This window comes from Syngnathus floridae, chromosome 4 (assembly GCF_059516105.1).
Source record: "Syngnathus floridae isolate MCC-2025c chromosome 4, RoL_Sflo_1.0, whole genome shotgun sequence".
In the NCBI taxonomy this organism is placed as follows: domain Eukaryota; kingdom Metazoa; phylum Chordata; class Actinopteri; order Syngnathiformes; family Syngnathidae; genus Syngnathus; species Syngnathus floridae.
This window is the reverse complement of record NC_142416.1, coordinates 10,265,534-10,282,704: the sequence shown is the minus strand read 5'-3', so window position 1 is coordinate 10,282,704 and position 17,171 is coordinate 10,265,534. Positions and strand designations below refer to the sequence as shown.

Sequence of the window (17,171 nt, the reverse complement as noted above, 5' to 3'; positions counted from 1 at the left end):
GAGAACAATCCGACGAGGAGAGACACGCAGACAGGACTTAAATACAAGACAGGTAACGAGAGGCAGGTGACTGTGATTTGTACATCGATTGTGAGTTGACACAGGAGGGGAGGGGCGACGCGAACAGAAACCATGGCAACATTAAAACAAGGAAATGAACGGAGACCGATCGTGACACTTAGATGAAGTTACTGCATGTTAGCTGCAATGATGCCAGGATTTTAAATGTTAGTTGTTTTTTTACTCTCATATAATAGCTCCAGTTGGAATGAATATACAATGTATGTTACATTATGAAACTCTTTATGAATTAAGCAACAATCAGATGTGATTAACAAATAAGTAAATGAAGTGAAGAGAATGTTATAAATTACTACCCTCCATGTTTGTTTGCTTTTTTGTTAGAAATTACATTCCCCCCAATTTCTCACTGAATATTGCACACATCTTTCAAGAATGTGTGTGGAGGGTAGCAATGAACGTGTACCATTTGGTTATAATCCAAATTAAGATTATGATGGAGGTCTACATTCCCCTGAGTGCCTTTTACTTTGTTGCAGGTGTCACCGCCTAAGTGAAGATACTTAATCAAACACTTGCAGACCTTTTATGCATATTGGGTGATACGTTCTCATTAGTAGAACAAATGTTTTCAGATAACTCATTTGTTGTTTTGTAAAACTCCCACTCGGGTTATCTGCTTACTCCAGGACTCAAGGTGAAGGGAGATCTGCCACATTCTGCTTCTTTCGCCTTCCTCACCATTTGCCAAAATGATGACAACTGACAAAGTGCTTTTTTGATTGTGATCATTTCTATTCTCATCTGTGAAATGTACCTAAGTGATAAGATTTTTTTTTTAAACAGGGCTTGTTTTTGCATGAGACATTTTCATTTACTTCGTATATATCGGACTACATTGAAACGAGAGTGGCATAATTTGAGTATTCATACATTGTGTTACATTTTTCTTTTTTGCTGTGCCGAAAAATATTCCCAAAATAAAATGGGTGCCTTTGCTCAATAAAAGTTGGGAGACATTGCTTTCGAAGAAGAGCACTCATCATCTTGGACAAAGTTTAGAGTTGACCGAAGCAGGCAGGTGGCATAATAGCAAATTGGTGTCGTGTGTACCTTTCTTCTATGTTTGTTTGCAGCGAGAGAGACAGAGAGCGAGGGAAGGAGGGAGGGAGGGAGTGAAGGGGAGAGAGAGAGAGAGAGAGAGAGAGAGAGAGAGAGAGAGAGAGAGAGAGAGATGGAGAGAGAGAAAAATGGAGAGAGTGAGAGAGCGAGAGCAGTCTGATGAAGCTTTACAAGTTTGACACCTTCTGTGGGCTAAAAAGGAGACCAACAATATTGCTGTGATGGAGTCACGGAGGACCAGAAAATCAATACTGCTAGGATTTTACCTCTGGGTGACTTTGAGCTTTCAAGGTAGGTTGCTGAATGACTCCTACTTTTTTTAGTTTGCCCAAATAACCATACATTTAAGCTATATTATTTTATTTTTTTTGACCATCAATGACGCGGGCACATATTCCCAGATGTGACTGTCTAATATTCCAGCATGTGGAGGAATTCTATCACATCACTACAGATGAACATATTGCTGCGTGCCTGGAGTGCAAGTGTAGGTCAGTGTGCTTGTGTTAGTCTTGCTCTTTAGACCAACAACATCTGGCTCAGAAAAAAAAAAGGAGGGCACACCAGCAATGATGCACAAAGCCCATTGGGATTGTTCATCCCCTCAGCGTAATCCGCAGTCAAAATTAAATACATGATTAGTAGAGCAGAAACACCATCAGATGAAGTTAAAGCGCTTTAACACGTTTGAATCCATGGTTTACAATACTTGGGATATTTGACACCTTTGTGCTACCACGTAACACACCGTTTTTTATCATTCATTTTGTTTAATCATTTTTAAATCTTTCTTATTAAATGCATTAGGGTCAAGTGTTTTGTTACAACAGGTTCTATCGAGTAAATTGCATGACTTTTGAGTGGACGTTCATTATTTTTAATAAAATGATAACATTATACCACATCTAGTTATTTTTTATTTTCGATACTACTTGCCCAAGGGTGGACTGGAATCCTAGCTGACCTTGGGTGAGGGCTGAGGTACACCCTGGAGAGATCACAAATAAAATGTAGTTTTTAGACATTAACAGATAAAAAAAAAATTATACGGTGGTATTTTATTCAGTGGTGTTCAAGTCACACTGTACACCCAAAATTATTTATGTACTTGGAATATAAACTCACTGGAAACTTCAATAGCTGCTCAGTTGCTGTAAACGTTCATATAAATTCTCTTGGTTGCAGTGGCATTAATCCTTTGCGTTTTCCAATACATTTTTGCCTTTATTGCCCTCTGGTGTGTGCAGTTTGGACATTTTTCAGTAACTTATAGTGCCACTTAAGGGCTTTTCTTAAACAGTCTCTCTTAACGGGAAGTCAGTGTTGCTGCAAGGGACAAGCTGTTAGGGGCCTGCCTTCGTCTGGCACTGGAAAGCCACAATATGGTGCAGACAGACAGGGGAAACCCAGTTTACGTCTTTGGCATGACATCAAATTTTCTGCGAAGAAAAAAAATGTGTCTGTAGTCTTAGCAAATGTTAGATGTTTGCTTGTTTTCAACTTTTTGCACTGTTATTCTTGAAGTCTCAATAAATTCAATTTTGGTTCTGTGGCCATCAACACACTTTCCCTGTTTACCATCACTGGTGCCCTTTGCTTCATGAGAGAATAGACATTGAAAGGTGTGAAATACATCCACCATACGGTAACGGAGCACAAGTGTCACAATATTTGCAAGTGTTGCAAGATATGAGAATGTCACGCTACACATGGAAAAGAACACAGCTGAAGTTTGAGGATCTGTTGTAATAATGTCATTCTTGCTATTCTGACGTAAGGAATGGATTTGAGGCTGACCTTTGTTTTTGTTTTTTTTGTACTTTTATTTAATCATCTGTCCATCTGCCTCGGCGGGCATCATTTATCCATTGGCTCACGTTTTCAAAATGTTTTCCCCATATTTGAAACTGTCTCCACTGAGCAATTTCTAGCTGTACCATTTCTGTTGTAATTGTGAGACTAAAAGGGAACATATTATAGAACAATAATGTTTTAATTGCTTGTATACACCACTCTGGAGTGTCTGCCAATACATAATTTCTGAATATGTGTCTCTGAGCGCATTGTTCTGAATTTACTCCTATCGAGAGAAAACAGTGCAACTAATTTACATGATAACACCCCCGCCCCTCCCTTCACATACATCCATAAAAACAAACAGCAAATTTTTGCAGATATGACTTAGCAGCTTGGCAGAGATTGGATGCCTCAATTTTCATCGACAGCTTTATTACAGTCAAAAACGTTGGGCCTAATTTACTCAAGGTTTGTGTGACAAAAACAGGCACAAACTATGTAGGTTTTTTAATCCAAGCAAGTGTAAACCAGACAAACTCAGAATTGTATTTAACAAGTTGGCAAAACAAGTTTGCAGTTCATTTTGTATGTTTTAGAAGGTGTTTAGAAGGGATTGATTTAACACAGGCAATGCGATTTATCGACCAAAACAAAACAAACTCCTTTCAACGCTGCAATTTCCTTCATCTGCAAATGTTGTTTTGCAGTTGGTACTGGGTTCTCCCAATCCAGTTTTTTGGGGTGCGCCTTTCTCAATTTTAAACAGGATAAGCAAGTAGAGCCAATTGCCACACTTAAACAAATTAGCAATATAAAAGGCTTCTATGCAGTTACTGGCTACCACAAATTTGTCAGCGTAGTATAGATTTCTTTCTCTAATTCAAAAATATTTGTTTGACTTCCTACTGTGCCTTCTGAGTTCACCAAAACACCCCCCACCTGGAAAATAATAATCATAATATGTATGCTTTAAATGATCTACAATACAATAGGGTGGATATTAAATGGACAAAGTAGCTTGTACGTGCTACTTTTATCTATTCAAATGCACTATAACTGAAACATTCTGCTTGGGGACGCAGCTGACATCCCAACTCACTGAGAAGTTTTTATGAATTACCTACAGGCCATCTGTTTGTGAGACAGGCTGCCCAAGGACATTCTTTATTGTTGCTGTGTCCCTCGGTTAAAAAGAGATGTGATTTGTTCTTTGCTGTTGACCATTCAGCACACGTTTCCATCTATCATTATGCAGATAAAGGCCGCATCTGGAATAATCATTCAAAGAGTATTTCTCATTCCTACAGCCCGATCAAGTTCATGTTTTGAATAGGAATAAACTACCAGGGTGTTCTTGTTAATGAAGACTGGCCTAAGATTACTTAGATGAGAAAATAATTTTGTTTTGAAACAAGTGAACTGTTTTGGGAGAAAACATCGTAGTTTGTGTGCCGAACTCCTAAGAGAGCTTTGCCAAATATTTGAGAATTTACAGCACCATGAAACACACCATTTGCCCTCTTTTCAATTCTTACTTTTTATTTGCTGATGATGAATTTACATTTTTCTAAATTACCATCGAGAAATGTAGCCCGGTCAGTCCAATGTGTGTCTTGCTTTTGCCCTGAGTCAGCTCAGACAGGCAATTCAGAACAGGAAAAGTGGCATAGAAAATGGATTATTGTGCATTTGACTTATCATTGCATTAATAATGTATCAAGTTACATTATAGACTTTAAGTTCTTTCCTGTTGTACACAGGCTGCCATGGTGGAATATATCAGAGGAAGTTGTACCGGGACTTGATGGTCAACTATAATCGACTGGAACGACCAGTCCAAAACGACTCTACACCCATCGTAGTGGAACTTGGTCTCACTTTGCTACAGATCATTGATGTGGTGAGTGTGTATTCCATTTGACTAAGTGCGAGCAGAAGGTATCATTTGTTCTAGATACTTAGAAAGACATCAATATAAATTGGAACCTCTTACGTGAACCTCACTGTCCAATTGATTCCATTTAAATTTGTAGTCAGTCAATATAGTCACTTGCAGAGGTCAAGCGGGATGATTCAACGTTGATATTTTTACGCATCTTTAGAAGTGCATTATTCTGGAAAATCTTGTTTGGAGATCATATTGTACAGCTCGAAGAAAATTTGACTTTCGAGACTTACTTGACTGATTAGTCATATACTCATTTTACTAGAAATAAAAACTGTGAATCCACACATTTCAAAGCCCAAACTAATTAGAATATTCATCTTTGCCTATTTTTGGCTTCTCATTTATTTACCTGCCACTGACCTTTTCGACATTGGTCACTGATATTTTAAATGTTTCCAACAAAAGAGTCCGCTAATTGCATTCTGGCTGAGACGAAAGATAAAATCAATAGCGCTCTCTTGGTTAGACGTGTTACTGTTGTGTGCAAGGCTGTTTGTTTTTTTAAATTATTATTATTATTATTATAAAACACAGTTGTGTAGATGGATTCCATTTAGTTATTTTACTTAAAAATCTTAATAAACTGTAGAGATTAGCTCACCACACAGAACTAAATCAAAACAAAAAAGACAAATGCTACATTTACATTATGTTACAAGCATCCACAGCAATTATATTACAGCCCACCATGGACAAAACTGTAGTGATGTGAGACAGCGAGTGGGGACGAGATGGGCAAATGAGAACAGGCTGATTGTCATTGACTCTGGGTCAGATTTTTAGATTGTCAAAACATCTGCCACTGCGGTCATGGTGGGGAGGAGAAACCTAGTCAGCTGTCGTAAAATGGAACGGATGCGATAAAACGTGACAAAACTTTTACATGGTCTGGAGATGGCCAGCACATGTATTGGCATCTCCTGGCGTGCGGTGCTTGATGGGCATAATACAGTGTGCTGCATTCTACTTGTCTGGAAGGGGGTTTATGTTCCCGCCATGGCAGACCCCTCCGACCAAAACACAGTGCACCGTAGGATTTGGGTTGTTTTTCCCAAATTCAAAGGTTTTAGCAACTGTGTAGGCCATAGCAAATCAAAAACACTGCAACATGTTTCTTCATTTTTTACTTTTTCTGCTCCTTCACATCAAAGCTCCGTTCTGCCTTGCACATGGATGCGCTTTTGGAGAATTTTCCGTCACATCTTAATTAGTGTAATGGCTCAGCTCTCCTTACCTGATCTGTTCTAAATTTGGCAAATGTGAATGCCTGGGTTTTGGTTTCCCTCAAGCCTCACATGCATTTTTTTGTTATCAAAGAAAAACATCTTGACTTGCTATTGAAAGTGGGTGTTTTGTTGGAAGCCGTTGTTGTAATACTGTATAGGCTTCCTCCATTTGTCCATTACTCATATGGATTCCATGAGAGCCTATAAAACACAATTTTAAGGTTCTATGCACTGGATAAAGTGTCTCCACTCCTAACCCTAACCTACATACATGTTCCAAAGATTATATACTGGCATAAAAGCCCAAAGCATAAGAACTCTAAGCATTGCTTAAGATAAACAGAATAACAAACAAAGAATACATCCAAGTACCAACCAGCAAAGCAGATGTTTGAGTCATTTTGTCAGCTTTGGTCTGTATTAATTTTAATCTGTTTTAAAAACAAATTCTAGGTGAGTCGGTGTGGTCTCATTAAAACAATATTTTTACACATTTTTACGCATTCGAATTTCTAACATTAACACATTTTTAACAACTAGCGCCAACCAATATAAGCCATTCCTAAATACATAAGTGGGAATTTAACAATTGTGAGGTTGGCAGTGATGTATAATTAGCCACTGATTACCTAAAATGACTTAGATTTGCGTACAGTATCATAAGGCTAAATCCCCTTTTTTTTTCTGAGTGTGTGCGTGGGGAGCGAGGGGTAGTTGTTAAATGTCCCTGAGTAGGCAACACCACAGACAGATGTTTTGTCTCTCTTGTTTGATACTTGACTTGTATTAATGTCCATGTGTGCACATAAAATAAAATCACAACTTTCAGAATAAAAGCACGACATATTTTAGGTGTTATTTTGACTTCATGCGGGTGGGCCAGATGTGGGTTTGATCCAACAGCTCATGCTGTTAGTGGGTATGTTGCGTGTGATCCTCTAAGGTTGTGACCTTTTAGTGAGCTAGAATGTGTGTTTACGTGTGCTAGATTGTGTGTGCTGTTTGGAACAAGTGTAAAAGTAGTGAGAACCGCTGTATTTGAAAGACGGTTTTACGTGTTTGGTAGCTCTGCTGGTGTTCACCATAAAATCTTTGGAGAGGATCACGACCAAATAATAAAGTTTGAAGGGATGGAGTTGGAAGTGTTACTGAGTTAGCAAACAAACATGGGCCAATAAAATTACATTGCATGTGCTAAAAATAATCAGTTTGCATCTGCTCCTTTCACGACACAAAAAATTAACTGCACGGCAATTATGCTTGTTTGGCAGACGTATTTCTGTGTGCGGCCACCTTTTTCCAAAAGAAATTAAGTTCGCTCCTATTTTTGCATGCAAAAAACACTACTAAGTCAGGCCCGGAGCATCAACGTCATAATTTACTTTTTCTTTGTATGTAGTCGGAAATAACAAGATGAATTAATGCTTTCTGAAAAGTTGTGAATAATATGTTTTGAGCATGCATGTGTGTGTTTTGTTCAATGTTAGTGCGTGTTTGTGTATGTGTGTGTGTGTGTGTGTGTGTGTGTGTGTGTGTGTGTGTGTGTGTGTGTGTGTGTGTGTGTGTGTGTGTGTGTGTGTGTGTGCCATGGCCTATGATTCATCCATCTGGTTCTGGGTAGGTCTGAAGCCAGCCACTGGCTTTATCACAAGTTATGGACAGACTTGGCAGGATGATCATGCAAGTGCTTACCCTGACTCGAGTAGCTCACAGTGAAATCTGTGTTCTTTTAATTGGCCCTCAAATCTTCTGCCAATATGTTTATTGGACCACTACACTAAAATACGAAATCCATTTCTGGAATCTCAATGACATCTTAACTAATACATGCCATTTGACTATCGTGCCATTACAATTGTCCACTTATGCTTTCGTCAGTTAAAATACTGCTAGAATAAGACATATACTCTACGTACAATTTAAATCATGGCAAAAAAAGAAGCCGTCATTGTCATTCACTCAGCATAGGGTCATACACAGCAGGTTGCCTGTCTTAATTTAATGTCTTTTTAGTCAGTTATGAAAGTTTTTTTTTTTTTTTATCTCGGTATGCAGAACATTTTTCTTTATCTCGAGCAAACATTGACTTCTCTGACACGCCATCTTTCTCTTACAGGATGAGAAGAACCAAGTTTTGATCACAAACGCGTGGCTTCAGCTGGTATGTCTCCACTTTGAGTATGTTTATGTGCTCATTGCACATTTACTGTCATTTTGTATTTATTGAGAAGATTTTGCCATTTAAGTTAGCTTTTTCTGAAAAGCATTCATGTCAGAAATTGTTTCAAGGCAAAAAGACATCTGATTTAAAGCAGTAAACTTCAACCATTTGTTTTGAAACATTGATTGCTAAAATGTAGGCAATGTTAATCAATTTCAATCACTCACCTGGGTCTCCTGCAACAACTGACAAATTCCAACAAAAATCTGAGGCATAACATTAAATTGAGTCTATTACAAATAAAATCTCAGGGCTATTCTAGTCAACTATTCTATTAATGTAAATTTAGCATTCAATGCCAAAGCTGTATCAAAGGAGAATATTGTTGAATTTCAAATGATAAATTCATTGTTATTAAATGTGCTTGTGTGTTGCATTGCGATATTTCATAAATAAATTGTAATATTTCATAAACAAACAAACAAACAAATAAATAAATAAATAAATAAATAAATAAATAAATAAATAAATAAATAAATAAATAAATAAATAAATAAATAAATAAATAGCCTATTTAAATATGGGACTAACTGTAGAAAGAATCTGATTAGTCATCTTTTTATGACAGGACTTTATACAGGTTTTATTTAAGGATTTTATTATCTCCTTTTATTGTTTAGGACAGGATTGTGGGTTTTTTTGTAATTTTTGCTGCACTTATTTAATCAGGATCAGACCAGATGTAGGGAAACAAATATAAGTGTACCTTGTAATGTTAGTTCAAAATAATACAAGTCCAGTTTTACCAAAAGTCACTGTTATCAAATAAACGGTATCTTTTATTATAGCATTCACAATGGTTAACGTAACCATTTTGAAACCTGACAAACAAGCAAACATTCACATGCAAATTCACACCAAGGGGCAATTTATCATTTTCAATAAACCTATGTATAGTATGTTTTTGGAAAGTGGTAGGAAACTGGAACACCTAGTGAAAACCTTTTCAAGCATTGAGAGAACGCGCACATCCAAAGAATGCGCTGCACACTCCAATTTCAGTAGCATGCACATATTTAACAGAAGGCTTTGTGAGGGACATCATAGTAGTTAGTTAATTGTTAATGTGACATCAGACTCGTCAGGAAGGTACAACATCCTTTTTGTCCCCACCCCCCATTAGACTTGCACATTAAGAATGTCACATTTTACATCCAGTTTGTCTGAGTCAGCTGCTGACTGGGTTGCATGTTATGAATGATTCAACTATTCGGGAAGCCACCTCCTTAACAGGGCATCCACGCAGGAGTAATGTCTAGAAGTGGCTTTGAAGATATAGCCGATCCACAGGAGACTTGAGAACACAGACAAAGTGACAGCAGACAGATAACATCTGCACCTTTTAGGATTTTAGGATTATGGGTTCATCGGAAATGAACATTCCACATGTAAATAATTGGGATTTAATATAGATTATAACAGTGGAAGTATTATCATCTTCTTGGAATTGTGCTTCTTTAAGACCCTCCGTAAAGATCACACATACCCAGATCAGATAATGATTTCTAATGTGCCCCAATCCTAGATACATGGGAACCTCTGTTATAGAATAAACAATATTTTGGATGAAAAATTACCTTGCTTCATGCATTATTTTTGGTTCACAGTGTCCGCGAACAGTTCAGTTGTGTTTTGCCCCGCACCACTTAAACATTGTTGGCTCCGTGCATCACACATTGCAGGTATCTTTGTTTTTTTTTTACATCTAAATTAGCCCTCACTATTGCTGGAAAAAAAAAAACAGTGGAACGATAGCAGCACGAAATACATTTTGGCATATTTCCCGGCCAAGAGAAAACCCACACAGGCACGGGGAGAACATGCAAACTCCACACAGGGAGGGCGGGAGGTGGAATTAACCCGTACCCTCCGAACTGTGAGGTGGAAGTGCTAACCAATGCTCCAACGTGCCACCCGCATATCAACGTTTAAGTCCAAAAACAAAACATTATACATGATTGCCATGACAGTCTTGTCCATAGCTGTTCCTGACTACACTTCACTTACTTGGAAATTCCTTTGTCTGTTTGTCTTTGTTTTTTTTTCTAGCAGTGGACAGACGTGTACCTTACATGGGATACAGAGAGTTACCCTGGTGTTCAAAACCTGCGATTCCCTTCTGATTTGATATGGACTCCAGACATTCTCCTCTACAACAGGTTGGGGTTTTAAATTACTACATTTCAAACACTTTTGATGCATTTTTGTAGGCTACAGCACCTCTGCAAACTACAATGCCAATAACAAGCATATTTGATATTGAAACACAAACGTGATATGCAAATATTTAAAGGTGGTCTGGGACGCCTCCCGGTCTGAATGCGAACAAATCATTCTTGTTATTGCCACTGACTCCTTCATTGTTTGCCATCATTTGTCAAGGGAGAGTGTTTAATTTAGATGCATCACTCGTATTCAGCCCACTTAGACTGTCTACCTGTCAGATACAAGCATTCAAAGCATCTCTATTATTAAGGAGAGGACAACATGCTAAATGGAAGAATGGATGAGAACAGATGGATGAGATTCCTACCTTCAGCATAATTTCTGACATGTATATGCTTGATATGGATATAATGAACAGATTTGAGCTTTCTCAAAAGGGTGACACCAATCATTAAACCAAGTTATAGCCGTAACTGCATTCAGATGAGCAAACAAGAAAAGACATATAAAAAAGATGATCCATACTAATTACTGCAGAAACAGTGGAAGGTTAGTGTGTGTGTTTACAGAGATATGCATGAATAAAGGTAACTTCCAAAAGTAGAACTTGAAAACTTCATTAAAAAAATCAGGGCCAGAAGGTGCAAGTACATTTGAAATTCATCAACATCAATGTTGAATATTTTTAGTAATGGGAGCAAATTGTGCACGGATGCTAGTAATTGTTCCCGAACTTCTTTGCAGTGCCGATGAAAGGTTTGATGCAACTTTCCATACAAATGTACTGGTCAATGCTTCAGGTTCCTGTCAGTATATCCCACCAGGTGAGATAATTCCACTGATGACCTTTTCATGCAAATGCATACATGTCATTGTGCTTTCTTGTTCTTGTTATATGGTAACATACTCACTTTTTTGAGTTTTTCTCTTCAAATTGATTTTATGCTAAAAAAAAAAAACTGTCCAGGCATCCTGAAGAGTACCTGCTACATTGATGTTCGCTGGTTCCCATTTGATGTACAGAAGTGTGACCTAAAATTTGGCTCCTGGACACATAACGGTTGGTTGCTTGACCTCCAGATGATGGATGTGGACATCTCCACCTACATACCCAATGGCGAGTGGGATCTTGTTGGTAAGACAATGAAAATGTCCCCTGCTTGTGGTTCTTTTTTGATGACGTCATGACAGCTGGCACACTTTTCTGACTTTCACCACCGAAAGGTGATTTTGAAATTTGTTTTGAGGCAAACGTATTAGACAGATTTAGTCAGGTAAAGAGGATGCTGACAAAAGGGCTTCCATTATAATGAGCAGCATCGTCTACTTAACGGTATTTGAAATTGTGAGGCAAATTGCATCATGGATTATTACTTGATTGCAGAAAGCATAAAACGTGAAGGTTGTGAAGTTAAAAGGTAGCACAGCCTGCCACAGGAGTTGTTGAGACACGTGTCCCAGGCTGCATTTAAGACTACATAACAAAAAAACAAAAGGCTACCGCCTCCCCATAATGCACACTGCAAGGACTAAGAAGGACTAAGTAGACTAAGAGGCGGGCAGGCAGAATTCTCTTGGGTTCTACCCACTCCGCACAACACTTTTTCTGACTTTTTACACTGCAAAACTGCATACTGACATGATCTGACATCTCAACAGCAATGTTCTCCCTTCTACTGTTTTAAATAATTGACTCATAAGTTCACCTTGACACTCTGCCAAACTTCTTTTGTATGTGTTTTGTAGCATTGTCACTAGACATAATTTAGCACATTATAATTATATTCATCATTCCCGCATTGTCACTTTGAATAAATCTGCACACTTCTGATGCTGATCAGACTCAGAGTATAATGCTGCTGTCAAAGGAATGAAATGAACAAATGCCCTCTGTTTTATTGCTAGACACTTGCTTTTGTCTGCTTTAGCAAACAATAAAATGTGACTTAAAAATACTTTAAAAATACTATCCCATCCATTCGTTCAGGGGAAAAAAATTCAAATCTCCAGAGTTTTTGTATTGCACAATGTGTTCTCTGTTTGAGCATGTGTATGTGTTTGTGCAACTAAGAAATCATTATTCCAAATGGAAAGTCACAAAAACCTTCATTTGTCATTAACTTGTAGGTGTGCCAGCCAAGCGGAATGAGCTCTACTACGACTGTTGCAAAGAACCATACCCTGATGTGACATTTACTGTCACCATGCGCCGTAGAACACTTTACTATGGCCTCAACTTGCTTATCCCATGTGTGCTCATCTCTGGTCTGGCCCTGCTGGTTTTCCTGCTGCCTGCAGACTCCGGAGAGAAGATTTCACTGGGTGCGACTAAAAATACACACAAAAACTTATTCAGTCAACACAGCAATAATGTTCAAATTCAACAGGAAACACAAAACTTGACAGATGCATCATGAATCATGCTTCGTTATCATTGTGGTCCTGCTGTTAACGCAGGTTTTCTATAGTACAATATTGTTCGCAAATATTTTACACCAAGTAACATTTAAACAGATACTTGACCTTCCAAGTTTCACAATGGTGACTGTTTAAATATACTTCAGTAAGCTCAAAAATAAGACAGTACATTATATAGTACATAACTAGAAGCAGTGGAGCCCAAAAAATACTTACAAAATAAAGAAAATAGACTGTTAGGAATCAATGAATTCATAGGACAGAATTTGGGTCAACAATGTAGGTCAGCGCTCCTGATTATTGTTACATGTTTAGACCTGGAAAGCCTTGTTGACCCTGATTGCACTCCTCCTGCACACCTCTGATATAAGCTGATACTAAGAGTCTGGCAATAAATTTACATTTCTGCGTAATCACATGAATCAAGAAAATAATAAAAAATCAAGTATGAATAAAATTATAAAAATACAGAATGTTTTCGAAACGTCGCTCAGTAAGTGAAACACATTGAGAGTAAAGAAGAATGCCCTTGTGGGCAACTATTACAAAATAAATCTGCAATTCTTGTCACTCTTTGGAAAAACTCTCTACTTTCTGGATCCCAGTGAGAGACGTAATTTCTCTCTTTTTTTCTCCAGGAATCACTGTGCTGCTGTCTCTAACTGTGTTCATGTTATTGGTGGCAGAGATAATGCCTGCTACATCAGACTCTGTTCCCCTGATTGGTAAGTCGTGCTTCCATTTGACAAATATCTTTTGCAAAAAAATATGCTGCAGTAAAACAAAAACAAGATTGACCAAACTCAATTATATTTGATTTAAAAGATCTGATAAGCATAGTGCATGTACGTCACAGATTTTTCCTTGTATTTTATTTTGTCGGACCGTCATCAAAGCACTTGTTTAACAGTGATCATAGTTATAGCAAGTAATATTGACCAATTTTGCCCTCTACGATTTCCACCGTCATAACATACTAAATCTCTGTTCAGGAAGCACTTGTTTCTTATATGTCCTTTCCACAACATGAAATAGAAGCTAAAATTTGAATTTCCCTTCGAAATAGTTTGGATCGTGGCGTATTTACGATAACGTTGCTAAAATGTCTCAGAAATTTTGCTGTGGATGTTACTGTCAAACCATTTCTAGCAACTGAAAGCAACATCTGTGGTGATTTAAATTGTTTATGAGGCCACAACAAAAAGATGTCACGTGAATTTGCTTTTACACAATGGTGTCACTAAAGCATCTACCCCAATGGCAAACTTGTACTGACATTTATGCCAATGTAAACTAGAAGCCTAATTTAAAAACTGTACACTCTACTTTATTGAGGAACACATTCGCAAAGGAAAGGCAGGAAGTTACCTGTATTCTCTGCGACCCAAAACATAATGTTTCCATCCACAGCCATGCTTGACTGTGGCTATGGTGTTCTTTGTGTCATTTAATTTTTTGGCTGTGAACATTTTTTTTTTTTTGTACAGATGGTCACATCTGTTTAATGCTATATACACTTAACAACTGTTGGGGATTATTTTTTAAACCTCCAGATAGTTCTAACTTCACTGAGGAGCTACATTGGACATCTAAGAATAATTAAAAGCTTTCACCTATATGTAAAGCAATGTGTCATGAGATGAGAGAAAACAACAGATGTTCTGCATTGTTTTGTAGCTCAGTGGGAATAAAAAATCCATTAGCACTCCCCCTTGGTGTAAGAGCCAACATCTTAATGCATCGCAAGTAGAGCTGAACTGATAGCTTTAAAACAATAAAAAATTGCACCACAGCCTTCACTTTGATAGACTTTTATAAATCTGCATTTTTATTTTGCCACAAAAATGTATTCTTTTGGTTGGAAATTTTTCTCAATGACACCATGACTATAAGCAATGGAAATGCATAGGTATATTGAATTTGTTTCGTAATGTCCAAATGGTGAAGTGCATTTGATTTCTCATTTCTGACTGATTTAAAGTCTTTTAATATGAACTTTATATCTTCACCTGTTTTTCCGTTCCATTTCAACTTTTTCAGCTCAGTACTTTGCCAGCACAATGATGATTGTAGGCTTATCCGTGGTGGTGACAGTTCTAGTTCTCCAGTTCCATCATCATGACCCCCAAGGAGGGCAGATGCCAAAATGGGTAGGTGAAGATTGTTGACTGGTTTGCTATATGGTGCTACAGGGCATGTAAACTGATAGAAACCTCGGTCCTAATATGTGTACCTCTGTTTTATGTTGCTATTTTTTCTCATCTTCTCATTCAGGTCCGACTTATCCTCCTCAACTGGTGCGCTTGGTTCCTGCGCATGAAGAAACCTGGAGAGGAAAGAAAAAGTCAATCAGTTTGCCCTGCCTATGTGTATCCACACCCTCCTCCTCACCACACCAGCACCAACAGCATTCAGATGAGCACCATACCTTCCCAGAGCTCCACCCAGTCACCTAACACCAATGGCAACGTTAACCTGCACCTCGGATATCATTCCATGGGAACAGACAACCCTTCTTTCCCACCAAGCACTGATCCGACTGTGCTAATGTGCGGCAGCAGTGGAGGCAGCGACAGACATCTCACTGGTTCTGCCATCTACCCAGAGCAAACACGGACTTTGCCGCTGGAACAGCTCCCGGAAATGTCTCGGATCCTGGAGGAAGTGCAATATATCGCCAGGCGCTTCCGAGAGCAAGATGAGGGCCAGGCCATTTGCAGCGAGTGGAAGTTTGCAGCGGCGGTGGTGGATCGCTTATGCCTGGTGGCCTTTTCGCTCTTCTCTATCATCTGCACTTTTACCATCCTCATGTCGGCTCCCAATTTCATTGAGGCGGTGTCCAAAGACTTCACATGAAGCCGATTGTTACTCTATGAACAGGAAAGAGAGGAAAAATGCTGCCATTGCGTAAATATTCAGAAACTGCTCAACATGCTTCCAACATCTGGAAACCTATAGACCTACAAGCGTCTCTGACATAAAGTATTTCTGTTCAGACATACCTGTTTTTGTTTACTTGCTGTAATGTGGAAACTTAAAAGAGCACAATCTTACTTTATCTCAATTTATTTAGCACCACCAAAACAGAGTTTTGCAGTCACCGTGCACTACTTACCTTTTTACTTTTAAACATTAAATATTTATTGTAACTTCTTGTTTTATAATATTCTATTAGGGTTTGATATTATAGTAAAATCATTCACAAATACACTCTCATCACATTAACATAAAATCATACAAATTTTGAGGGGTTTGACACTTCAGCATTTTTAAAGTTTATATTATTATCTTTTTGCATTTTTGTGAGTTATCATCATTATAATTGTCATTAGACAACCGGAAAAAAAATTTCAGTTTGTTTTATTGCACCAGAGTCCTAATTTAATTTTTGGAGTCAGTCCATATCCATTGATATTTATTTTAAGCCACATTCTCCTCTCATTCTATTAAATCCTGCATGTTGTAAACAAACAAGGGGTATATTGATCCATGGCAATTTTAATATAAGTAATATATGTATCACTGTGAAAAGAATTTCCTTTTTTGGCCGTCTGGGTTCTCCCTTAGAAATTGGGTGAGAAGCTTGGTCAGAGGGCTCAGGAGGGGCTCAGAGAAGGGCGGCTGCTCCTCAGTATCGAGAGGAGACAAATGAGGCTTACGGGGATCTCATCAGATCGGTGAGGTCTTCCCGGCTTGTACCACCGGGAGGAAGCCACGGGGAAGACCCAGAACATACTGGAGAGCTTATGTCTCCCGGTTGGCCGGGGCGCACCTCTGGAGTAGTGCTGGATGAGAGGGAGGTCGAGGCTTCCCTGTTTAAGCTGCTGCCCCTGCGACCTTACCGCAAATAAATGGAAAAAGATAGATGGATGGTAGAAATAAAGATGTGTGTGTGTGTGCCTATGTAAGTGTGTACGCCTATATGACAAAGATTGTGTTTGTCAGCTCTCTGCCATAGCACTGAGGTGGAAGCACACATCCAATGTGTTTGCACAGCATGCCCTAAGCGACACAAATAGGAAGCTGCTGCACACGGAGGTTGTGGCAGAAACATTTCCTAATTTGATGATCAGCACTCCGTACAGCGCTTCTGCTTGTTAGCAAGAAAAACTTGCTTGTCTACTTAGTAAGCTTGCTTTACCCATATATTGTATGCTTTATGAAATCCAACATCTATTTTTTTCTCATTTCCTGAGGCAAAACATATTACTCTAAATCTTGCATACATAAATCAAGCATATATATATCCAGC

At 38.4% G+C, this 17,171-nt stretch overlaps 1 protein-coding gene across 2 annotated transcripts; it reads left to right on the top strand.

Moving 5' to 3' along the window:
• The first annotated feature begins 1,290 nt into the window (after positions 1-1,290).
• Positions 1,291-16,897, top strand: LOC148398982 (neuronal acetylcholine receptor subunit alpha-7-like). Of its 2 annotated transcripts, none has more exons than XM_088373066.1 (10): positions 1,291-1,434; positions 4,701-4,840; positions 8,231-8,275; positions 10,388-10,494; positions 11,246-11,325; positions 11,469-11,636; positions 12,629-12,823; positions 13,558-13,644; positions 14,960-15,069; positions 15,194-16,897. In XM_088373066.1, the coding sequence occupies exons 1-10, from the start codon at positions 1,365-1,367 to the stop codon at positions 15,773-15,775; spliced, it is 1,584 nt and encodes a 527-aa protein (XP_088229192.1). In that variant the 5' UTR covers positions 1,291-1,364; the 3' UTR covers positions 15,776-16,897. The 2 variants fall into 2 exon arrangements, with proteins under 2 accessions (XP_088229192.1, XP_088229190.1); XM_088373064.1 differs by having other exon boundaries at positions 10,385-10,494.
• The last annotated feature ends 274 nt before the right edge of the window (positions 16,898-17,171 follow it).